Here is a 12,120-nt window from a genome sequence, read left to right as displayed (position 1 = left end):
TTCAGGCTTGAGAGTGTTACACGAGTTTGACGCCTGTATGTGTTCAGCTTCAACTTTTCGTAGTGAAATTCTGCAGACAATGAAGGTGAATGTCAAAAGTGTGTGAGATCCACAAAAACATTACTGCCAAGAAACCACTTTTTTACTGCACTTTATATTGTAAGAGATGTGAAGTTATTAAGAAAATCTTGTGCTCGTCCAATTGCGGCGGCCGCCGCGTTATGCTGAACGGACCATGACAGGCTGAAGAGGGCCACGATATGCAGCAAAGGACAGTGAAATCAGCCTGTAATGTGCTAGTGCCCATATAGCAAGGAGACGTGGATTCAACGTCTATTTTTTAGGTTTATCAGTCGGGATCAGTAATCAACTAATTTTAATTTTTTTTCAATAAAAAGTGTAGCGCTGATGGAAATACTATAGCTAAAATGTCACAATTAGTGAATGATTTAAGCTCCAGTGTGCTGTCTGTCTGCACTGGTCTCAGAACAGTTAGTAATGCACCTTATTTTCATCACAACTCCATATAAAGCCTCTGAAAGCAACATTTTTCAGCTTTTGTCACAGTATATTTATATATTGTGGAGTGGTGGTGGTGTAGTGGTCTAAGCACATAATTGGTAATCTGGTGATCAGAAGGACGCTGGTTCGAGCCCCACAGCCACCATTGTGTCCTTGAGCAAGGCACTTAACTCCAATGTACTCCAGGGGGATTGTCCCTGTAATAAGTGCACTGTAAGTCGCTTTGGATAAAAGCGTCTGCCAAATGCATAAATGTAAATGTAAATATTTTTCCGTTTAACTCTGGCGCATAAACTCTATGTCGATTCTTCAAATGTCATGAAAATCTGCTTTAGAAACATTTCTTATCGAGAAAATAGGCATTAACGCAAAAATATAGTGTCACGTGACAGTATTTACGCCAACTGTTGGCCTGTGTTATTCATGACAAGGAATACATCCTTTAAAGTCAATTAATTGACAAGTGCACATTGAACATATGAATGGCCACTCTTTGTGATTAATTTAATCGCAGGATCCGTTTATTTATTAAAGTTATTTTTCCACACCATTCAAAATAATAGATGGCAGTCATGGAATTATCACACAATACAAAAAACATATCATTTCTGTGCACAAAGATGTTTTAAATGAAAAAGAAATACACAATACTAGAGTAAAGAATAAGTGTGCTTTTTTTTTTTTTAACAATTACAATTCTATAAAATTATTGTTTATACTTTAGAAAAAATGCCGGTAAAATTCCCTGTATTAAATTAAATAAATTACGAAACGAAAAAAGCATTAAATTAAAAAATAAATTACCAAACCAACATTTTTTAGACCTATATATGTCTTAACACAAACCGACAAAAAATGTCAGCTGGATGACATTCTCAGAATATTCTGCACTTTTTTCAAGACTATAAACTATCAGAACTATTTGTCCATTGTGGAGTTCAGAAAACGATCTTTTGAACATTTGAAAATGATTAAATATTTTAAATCTTTACCTCGGATTGCATTTACTGCTTCTTCAGAAAATGTATATTCACCATGACACCAAAATCTATTTTAGATGATAATCAAGTTCAGTTGGTCATTAAAAGTTGCTGGACAAATTTGCAGGACATACAGTTATGCAAACATGCAGTTATGATGTCGATGCTTTAGATTAGATGATTGTTCAAAATAGCCTATTGAATATTAGGAATGTATAATATGTAAATCCTGATATAAATGCATCAGTTTTTCTTTAATAGCTGTGCACACAGCACATACACATCGATTGATGATCCTTATTCTGAGACTGAAAGTTTTCGCCACTACTTGGTGCAGGTTGCCAGCTTGAACGGGGCATGACGATCTGCTTTCGGGTCCGAACCGATGACAGCCTGCGATAGGCCCAACATCAGGACCAATATTATAAATATACATTGTTTGTCAAAAACTAAATTATGAAGACCACATTCCAAAATTAGTGCAACAATCAAACCCCCAACTTCCCCCAGAACCAGACAAGCAGAAAAAAGAAAAACTGGCGTCCATCCCTCTAAACTCCATGCATGCCTACGAGAGCCCCCACAACAAATTTGCCATCAGGTTGCTTAAGTCAAATTTTGCGAGACAGAATTACACAAAAGATAATCTATAAAACAAACTCCAGCCAATAGGTGGAATAAACACAAAGAACATGTAGATTCCTCCACATCCCAAAGGTGTGTAACTCCAGCCGCTAGGTGGAACCAGCACAAATGAGTGCAACAGATGACCTAATCACTCCAATGTCTTGCAAGAAATACTCCACAAAACAAACTTCAGCCAATAGGAGGAATAGCACAAAGAACATGCAGATTCATCCACAAATCTATCTCGAAGGAGTGTTACTCCATAAAAGAAATTGCAGCCTCTAGGTGGAACCAGCACAAAAAGAAACGAAAAAGCGCTCAGTTTCCTCGAACAGTCAAGTGAATGTTTAGCGAGTCGGTCCACTCGGCTGCAACGCGAGTACCACAAAATAACTTACTCCATTGACTTTATGAAGGTCATCACTTGCTATGGGTAAGTGAATATTTTGCGGCCATCCTTAGTTTCTATTCTTAATTTGTCTGGGAACATCAGTGTAAAGGCAACCTTCCGTTGATGTAAGAATTTCTTGCATTCCTTGAATCAATCACGTTTCTCTCGTCGAATTTGCAAAGTATAGGGAACAAGAAAATGCTGTGATCCTTCCAAAAAAGGATTCCTTTACTCCTCGCCTCACGTAACACAAGATTTTTATCTGATATCAGAAATTTGGCCAAAATTGATCAGGGCATGTCTCCCTCAGCGGATCGTTGAGCCAGAACCCTGTGAGCTCGATCGCTTTCCATTTTACGGCCTTTTATGTCAAGCAGATACGGTAAGAGCCTGTCCAAGAATTTCATGATATTCTGACCCTCTTCGGCCTCAGGAATTCCATCGAGTCAGATGTTATTCTGCTGGCTATGGTTCTCCATGTCCTCCAACTTCTCACAGACATGCTCCAAATCCATCTAGGTCACTAGCAGATTAGCAGATAATTCCCTCTCCGATGACTCCAGATAATCAATTCATTTCTCGACATCCCCCACTCTTGTAACCATCTCAGTGAATTTCATCTCCATGGCAGTGATCGAGCAACGTATTACAGCAAGATACTCCAAGTCAGCAACGACCTTAGTCAGCATTGGCGACATGTTCAACATTTCTCACCGTATTTCCCTAATTTCTCCGACCAAATCGACTCCTGTTCTCGGGGCTTGCTCAGGGGTGTCAGCTTGTGCACGTAAGTGTCTTTTAATGTCTCCAGAGCAAGAAGTTTTTGAATTATTTGACATATTGTCCTCCTAGAACAGTTTTATATCATTAATAGTGTTATAACTAGCAAAGTGCGCAGAGCTCACTGTTTACACGTCCGAACTGCACATGGCATCATACGACTCCACAAATAATTTTTTTTAGAAGAGTATCTCAGCTCTGTAGGTTCATACAATGCAAGTGAATGATGGTCAGAATTTTGAAGCTGCAAAAAGCAGGTAAAGGCATCATAAAAGTAATCCATATGAGTCTTGTGGTTTAATCAATGTCTTCTGAAGTGATGTAGTTGGTTTTGGGTGAGAACAGACCAATATAACTCCCTTTTCACTGTACATCTTGCCATTGCAGTCTCGGTGCATGATTTCAAGCTTGATTACTGTGAATTTTGAGGTGTCAGTTTTCTAGAACATTTACAGATATTTGTCAATATATTGCTGGACCATTATAAAATTAAAGGCAAACTGATGAAAGGAATGAATTAAACTAAAAAGCCACGAATGTAAATCTAATTGTAAGCCACTGTATATAAAATTAAAGCTACGTCCACACTAATCCGGATACATTATAAAACACGTTTCAGTTTTAAAAATGCACTGTCCACACTGCCGTTTTCAAACATTTTCTAAAAGTTCCTAGTCCACACCAAAATGTAGGAAAACACTTAAATCCACTTAATGCACATTCGAAAAATAGTGGTTCAGTGTCCGTTCTGAAACTCGTCGTCCTCATGTTCCAACGCCATCCAGCAATTTCAAGTAAACTTCCTGTCACATTTGAAGGAACACAATGTGAAGGTTGTACAAAGCAACATTTATCTTAAACAACACTATCAAACTGAATATCAGGCAAACCAACCCAACTACAAAATAGGCCGCCATCTTGATTGTTTTGTGTTGGAAGGATCATAGACTGTGTCGCATGACAACAAATACGGCGTTGTTTTCAGCTATCAATGGGTGTGTTTGAATTCATGCAGCACTGCGCAGTCCAGTCAGCACTGGACTTGAAGCAGTGCGTGACGGTTAGAAATTGTCTGACTTGAACCGGCGCCATTGCCGTGTCACCGTTACGCATGCCATCAAAGTACCGCAAGAGCGATTTGAGAGCAGCCGGCTGATGCAGCCTCTGCAGTTGCTCCAAGGGAGCTGCACAAGATCTAATGATGACATGGCTCATTCATGATTGGCCAGACTCACATGACAATAGTTACACATGTTTTATGGGCTGTGTTCGCAATTGCATACTTCACATACAACTCTTAATACTTCTATATCTGTCTATGCCATAACCATGGTGTTTATTCTAACACCTTCAGTTCGGTGGAAACTCACAACTCCGTGTTTTTATAACAGTACATCATGTTTATATCATGCTATATTATGATTGTCATAGTATTATTGTTTATTCATAAAAAAATCTAAATGATTTAAAATACTGACTCTTATTGATATAAAAATATTACAGGCTTTTATTGGACTTTCTTCTTATACAAACAACTGGCACTGTAAACAGAACATAATCTTTTCAAATAAACAATGTTTCTGGTTATTTTATGTAAAATTCAAACATCTGTCTATCTGAATTCAACTTCGTCTGCAATAAAGCAAACATCACGTGATCTTCCGTGACTGGTGTGGCTTCAGCAGATGATGAGAAGCACAAGTGTTCAACTTCTCAGACTGCAACCGGCAAATCGAGATGCAGTTCAAGTAGAACACTCCATTTGTTTTCCCTGTCCACACTACAACCTGAAGAAGGCATTTTCACATTTATCCACTTGGGAGAGCATTTTTGAAAAGCTCAGTTTTTGCTGGACAAAAATGCATCGATGCCAATATGTAGAGAAAAAGATGTGATTTCAGGTGAAAGGCTGCTCTTCGGTGTGAATTCTGATGTGTTGCTTAAGATATCTTTTATGTGCAAAACTCTTCCCACATGAAGTGCATTTGAACGGCTTCTCTCCAGTATGCACTCTTTCATGGTTTTTCAGGTTCTCTGATGCAACAAAAGTCTGTCCACAAATAGAACACTTGTGAGATCTCTCATTTGCATGAGATGTCAGGTGTAACTTTAGATTTGATGCCCTAGTAAAAGTCTTGCCACACTGATCACAGATAAACGGTTTTAATCCAGAATGATATTGTTGATGACCTCTGAGGTGGCTTGGTTGTGTGAAACTCTTTCCACACTGAAGGCAGGTGAAAGGCTTCTCTCCAGTGTGAATTCTCATGTGACGCTGAAGATCTCCTTTATGTGCAAAACTCTTCCCACATGAAGTACAGTGGAACGGCTTCTCTCCAGTGTGAACTCTCTCATGTGTTTTCAGATTTCCTGATTTCACAAAACTCTTTCCACAAAAAGAACACACGTGAGGCTTCATATTTGTATGAGATGTCAGGTGTACCTTTAGATTTGATGCCCACATAAATGTCTTGCCACACTGATCACAGTTAAAAGGCTTAAATCCAGAATGACATTGTTGATGAATTCTGAGATGGCTTGGTTGCGTGAAACTCTTTCCACATTGAGAGCATGTGAAAGGCTTCTCTCCAGTGTGTATTATCATGTGACGTTGAAGACTTCCTTTATGTGTAAAACTCTTTCCACATTGATGGCAGGTGAAAGGCTTCTCTCCAGTGTGAATTTTCATGTGAACCTCAAGATGTGCTGCTTGTGTGAATCTCTTCCCACACTGCAAGCATATAAACGGCTTTTCTCCAGTGTGAATTCTCATGTGACGCTGAATATCTGCATTACATACAAAACTCTTTCCACAGTGAGAGCAGGTGAAAGATTTTTTGGCTCTTGTTCTTCGAGTTCTTTTTAGTGAGAAATTCGTTTCAGTTTTTGAGCCACTCAATGAATCTTCAACGGTGCTGAAATGATCAGATTTATAATGTTTCTCCTCCACATCATTCAGTTCTTGCCTTTCCTCTTTTACTTCAGTCAAGTCTAAAATAAAATCAGTAAATAGAGACAATAAGTAACTTGATACAAATTTGAAAAAAGAAATGCAATTAAACACCAACCTGTAAGCAGCAAAGGCTGAGTATCACCTTGATGTGATATTTAAAGTGCTGAAGGTTAGTTCTGTCATTCTCATGTAGATTCTGGTATTATTTGTTTAACTATAAATGTGCTGTTTCTATGATTTTCAAACTACAGCTGCCAGATCTAGTGAACTGTATGAAGCTTTGTTACCACAATTTCCTCAACAGTCATTATGAAGAATTAAGAATGGTCACCAACCTCTTTGTTCTTCAGTATCTTCATGTTTCATTCTGCATGATTCTGTAATACTGATGTCTTCACTCTCCTCTTTAAACTCTTCTTTAACACACTGCATTTTTATAATAGTATATCCATAGACTTCAGTGGTTACACTTGGAGTTGTTTCTATACCACGATCTTTCTTTCTTCAATTGTAGGATGATGGAAATAATCACATTATTTATTGGTGAATTCCTGTGAGAGTGTCTTCACTGCAGCAGTGAATCAGGATCGCTGTGTGATGGAGCACATCTGCCAAAAACAAAAAAAGTGACCAGTTACCTTAATTTATACAATATCCCATTGTTGTAGGAAATGCTAAGATAAGAAAATGGGCGAGAAAACAGCTGCAATATTTTCGGCACATGAGCCTGGTGGGATCATTGTAAAAAGTAGTGTATGGAAACATACGGCAGAAATATGAGTAACATGCAATGACATGGTGATGGAAATAATTTGATTAAGGACAGGAGTTGAGTAAATGATCAGTTATGATCAATGGAAAAGGTTTCTTTTCGCATTTACAGACTGATGGAGGACATGGACATTGAGGAAGACATAACAGGTCTAGTATGAACACAATAACCTGTAGTGGGTTATATCTCATTACTAGGAGGGGGCACTCTCCGCATGCGAGGCTTTACCCCTCACCAGAGCCAGTGACTCAACACCCTAAGTAAGGTTGAACAATTAGCCAAAATAAAATCGCGAATCACGACCCAGTGCGATTTTAAAACAGCTAGGGCTGCAGTTTAATTAAATAAATAAAGAGTCTCAACTCGCTGCCTGCTCTGCAGCCCACGTGCACGGCTGTTCTGTCAGTAATGCTTTCTTAGATGCATGTAAATAGGATAATTGAAACCACATGTGTATTACAGAGTGGTTCTGTGCTCCATACACACAAACTCTATCTATCTGGTGCCCTGAGTGACAGATGTAATTTCACCTTCCTCTATGTTTGATCAGAGATTTCAAGAGGAAACATTTTTCTGCTTTTCTTGCAAATGTGCTTAATTATCAATGACAGAGCACCAATATACGAAAGGCAGCAAACCACAGATTGCTCCAACATCAAACACAATGTTAACAGCTTTGTTGATTTTAAACCGGAACAACATAGCTTACGGAGACGTGGTATAACATCATTTGCATGTTGAATTACCAGTTTTAGTCATCTTTAACATCTTATGTTCAGTAACTACGCAACAAAGCACTTTCAAGGTTCAATGTTTCTGGAATTAGTTTGAAACAAGTTTATTGATTTGATCCTCTGTATCAAACCGCATTATGAACGTGGAACTTGCGAGAATGATTAAAATTGTGCGCAATACCCACAATCGCGCTCCAAATTTCAGGCCCTGCAGTGAATGATGCAATACAGTCGGCCTTCCTTCACCCGCAAACTACATATTTGTATATATTGGACTATTTTACAATACACATCAAATATAAGGTTTCTTTACTTTTATTCAACAACCTTAAATAATTGTATATATTTCCATCTGTTCTTATCAGATTAAATCATTCACAATGCTTCATGGGATTGTTGTTCATGCCCTCGTGAAAGATGGTAATGCGCATCAAAAGAATTGATGATATTGATGATGATAAAATAACAAAGGAACAGATCCTATAATCCAAATAAGGCTCAAGAATTAAAGTCTCCAAGAGGCCAGTCATACAAAAAAATGTCCCTATACAAACCACACAAACTCAATTTGACAAGATTCAATAAGTCTCATTTAACATACTTCAAAAGTTCTTTCAAACAACCCTGCACCAAACAAACATTTCCATCCCCCAAGCATTGTTTAAAAAAAAATCTGTATAAACGATCTAAATAGTTACCTGTGCAAGTTAAAACATACTTAAACATCAGCTTACATTAGTATTGAACAAAAGACCTTTTCTCAACCAGGACTAAAGACACTTGGATTTGCAGTCCTCAGGAGCACACAGCAAACCTTTCTGCTGCATCTACTTCACTCTTCTTCTAGTTCACTTCGATGCACAACTCTAAGAACTACTCCATGGTTCCTCTGGAGGGAGGGATGAGTATTGCACCAAACAGAAAAAAATGCAACACAATTAAAACTGTTATAACGCTTTGAAACGTATTTATTAAAAGGGTAGTTCACACAAAAATGCAAATGTTCTCATCATACACACCCTTATGCTGTCTCATATAAGGCATCTAAGTCCTTGGTGCATTCATGTGAGAAACTCGATTACACTTAATGTATGATGCATGAGCAGAGGTTGTGTAGACTACATCGTGTGTAGTGTACATGCTTAGAGCCATTGTATTTGTAGCGACCATTAACCTTCTTGTCACTCAGAGGTGTTTGTAGGGATATCTGACACGTGGCTCCTAAACAAACGCACTTCAGTCCAGTACTGCATTTACATTCTTTATTGGGTTTCAGCTCAGCTGCTCAAACAGATTGCCATCACCAGTTAGCATGTCCTCTCTTGTTCTTGACATGGTCAAAAATTGTTTGCTTCCCTCATTCATTACACCTGGTGTCTCTTACTCATTGGCTACCTTTATACCAAATGAAACCCATACTCCACCCAGTGTTCACCAGTGAAACTACAATAGACATTAAGTGAGCATAATGGCTCTTACAGTATTGCTTCGTATTTTTGCATTTGCACCCCATCTAATCTTACATGAGACCTTTTCACAATATAATATATATTGCGCCATCTTTGGTAACACTTTTTTAAAATGAACAACTCTACAGATTTTACACTACAATTACTTTTAGCTTTCTTCACTAAATTAACACTATTGCTGTGACTTATTAGTGCACTTTACTTGCAAATGTGTCTATCTTGTCTAAACTTGGTAGTTTCACAATGTGCAACAATGCACAGCTCGAATCACATCATCAAGTTTGCCGATGACACGACCGTGGTGGGTCTCATCGGCAAGAACGATGAGTCAGCATACAGAGAGGAGGTGCAGCGGCTAACGGACTGGTGTAGAGCCAACAACCTGTCTCTGAATGTCGACAAAACAAAAGAGATGGTTGTTGACTTTAGGAAAGCACAGAGTGACCACTCTCCGCCGAAGATCGTCGGCTCCTCTGTGGAGATCCTCAAGAGTACCAAAGTCTTTGGTGTTCACCTTGCCGTCTGGCAAGAGGTACCAAAGTATTCAGGCCCTCACGGCCAGACTGTGTAACAGCTTCTTCCCCCAAGCCATCAGACTCCTCAATACTCAAGAGACTGGTTTGACACACACACACACACACACACACACACCCTGAGTTGCACTTTAATTTTGTCACTTTATAACTGGCTGCTACCTCAATAACTGCTATGTGCATAGAACACTATCTCATAGTATGTTATGTTTACTTATTTAGAAACTGTCATCTTTTTGCACTACTGTGTACTAGTCGGCGCTGCACTGTCTCTTACTGTTGTCCTGTTCATTGTTAGTAATTTATTGTACTGTCCCATACTTTTTGCACACGTTTGCACGTGCACTTTATATAGGTATGTTATTTAGTCTGTGTAGTCTCATGTGGTTCTGGGTTTGTCCTATGTTGTTTTATGTAGCACCATGGTCCTGGAGGAACTGAACGGAATTCAGTGCTGGGCATCCAAAGTTAGGGCCTGGCCACGCCCTCCTCCTCGTCACATTCTCCCGAAGTCCTTATACAGGCCGGGGAAACCTCCGGCCCGACTTACTCCTCCAACTTCCAGGAGCACACCCTCCTCCTCGTCATAGCAGCCAACTGTCCATTGTTGCCAAATGTTTCCTGCAGGTTCACTACTAGCAGTGAAGAGCTGCAAACTTCTGGCAAATATTTGTTGCAGATCACAAGCTCATTTGCATGTGAAAATAATGAGTGTCAAATTTGCGACAAGTTTACCAGAACTCTAGATTTTTGTAAGGGAGTTAAATGACACATTTCTAATTTCTAAAACCGTGCACACTTATTTTCTTTCCTAGCACCTCCCTCCTAGGAAACAAGGAAAGGAAACAAGGACAGAGGAATTAGTTAGTTAAATGTTCTACTCACTCAAGCATCACTTCAAAGCGCTTGCCATTGTGTTTTTAACATTTTCATTGGTTAATTCTCAAACATAACACAAAACAAAGCTAAATAAACATTTTGTATCCTGTTCACCTGTAGGATTCAAGCAGACGTTTCTGTGTATTGTGTTCCTGATGAAGATTGCGCCGTTGTGTGTGGCTTGCCGTCGAATTCTTGGTCTAGTCCCTAGTGTGTTTGTTTTACTTCATTTTTTGTTTTACTTAACTTGGTGCTCTTCATCCATTTTGGTCTATGACAAACATTGTTGCCATCTTAGCGACTTTGTCGCTATTTTTAGCGACTTTTAGACCCCTTTAGCGACATTTTTTCAAAAAAGCGACTAGCGACAAATCTAGCGACTTTTTGGACAAACCTTACAACTTTCCAAATTCCAAATATCGCCAGTACTGCAAGCGTGAGGTCTTACTTCCCCGCGGCGTCTGCTCTGTTCAGTGAGCGGATGAGAGGAGCAGCACATTCCGTTGACTGCACGCCAGCGGACATAGACATGAATGAGCTGCGCATGTGCACGCTGTGTTAGCAGGAACCAATCAGTGATCACATAGCAGCTGCCTTCTCCTTTGTTTTAATTCAAAACATTTAATTTCACCGTTTTTTCTTGGCATGCGCTTATATTCACTACTAATCAGAGTTTTAATTCATTCCGGTTCGGTTTCTGAACTCTCCAACTTCAGATCGTATATTTACAGACTCTATACATTTTACTTACCCAAACACAACAATAAACCTTCTTCAAACTCATAAACATGTAACGTTAGCTAAGTTCCGTTCCGTTGTCTAACAGAAAATATGTAATTGAGAACCGTTTTACTGGACATTCGGCTATATACTTATATAAAAACAGTATGAGCACGGTTTAGGGGAGATAACCGTTATTATAAACTAAAGTAGGCTACAGTACCGACAAATTAGGCAGAATGCAAATACGACGTGATGACGTCATTAATATGCTAATGACGCATGACGTCATCTGGCGACATTTAGCTACTTTTCGAGCAGGCTTTAGCTACTTTCCATTGAAAATAGTTGGCAACACTGATGACAAATCAACTCTATTAAGCTTGCAAGCCAGTGCAAACGATCTGCTCCATCAAGTGTGAAATGGCTCGTATCACTCACCTCCTCCTTTTCTGCTGGCGATACCTGGTTACCTGTACTGCTGGCCATGTTCTCTACCGGCGAGGTAGCCTAAGAAAAGAAGCGGGAGACGGGGTGGCCTTGCTGTCAAGCTAAAGCGTATTTGGCTCAACAACGTGAGTCTTGCTCTTCTCTGGGTCTCCATCTTAGGGGCTTTGTTGGCGATTACTTAATTCACTGGCGCTCATTGGATCCAGTATGCGAATGGAATATTTCACTGAATCCGGCTGCAGCTGCTCCGCTCCTTGTATACAGCTAGCCCCGTGTCCACCGTGGAGGAGTTTGTTCGAGCTATCTTCGT

At 39.4% G+C, this 12,120-nt stretch overlaps 1 protein-coding gene across 1 annotated transcript; it reads right to left on the bottom strand.

Annotated features, from left to right (window-relative positions):
• Positions 1 to 4,818: 4,818 nt before the first annotated feature.
• LOC127644902 (gastrula zinc finger protein XlCGF57.1-like) lies at positions 4,819 to 8,590 on the bottom strand. The gene is made up of 3 exons (XM_052128339.1): positions 8,494 to 8,590; positions 6,589 to 6,861; positions 4,819 to 6,291 (listed from the first exon to the last, which is right to left on the bottom strand). Exons 2-3 carry the CDS (start codon positions 6,683 to 6,685, stop codon positions 5,198 to 5,200), a joined length of 1,191 nt encoding a protein of 396 aa, XP_051984299.1. The 5' UTR covers positions 6,686 to 6,861; positions 8,494 to 8,590; the 3' UTR covers positions 4,819 to 5,197.
• Positions 8,591 to 12,120: the final 3,530 nt, after the last annotated feature.

The sequence above is a fragment of the Xyrauchen texanus genome, chromosome 6 (assembly GCF_025860055.1).
Source record: "Xyrauchen texanus isolate HMW12.3.18 chromosome 6, RBS_HiC_50CHRs, whole genome shotgun sequence".
In the NCBI taxonomy this organism is placed as follows: domain Eukaryota; kingdom Metazoa; phylum Chordata; class Actinopteri; order Cypriniformes; family Catostomidae; genus Xyrauchen; species Xyrauchen texanus.
The sequence above is the reverse complement of the archived record's forward strand: the minus strand, read 5'-3'. Positions and strand labels throughout refer to the sequence as shown.

Coding starts and splice junctions, on each gene's coding strand:
- LOC127644902 (XM_052128339.1), bottom strand. CDS start 6,685: ATGCAGTGTGTTAAAGAAGAGTTTAAAGAGGAGAGTGAAGACATCAGT. Junction 6,292..6,588: donor AGATACTGAAGAACAAAGAG/GTTGGTGACCAT, acceptor ATTTTATTTTAG/ACTTGACTGAAGTAAAAGAG.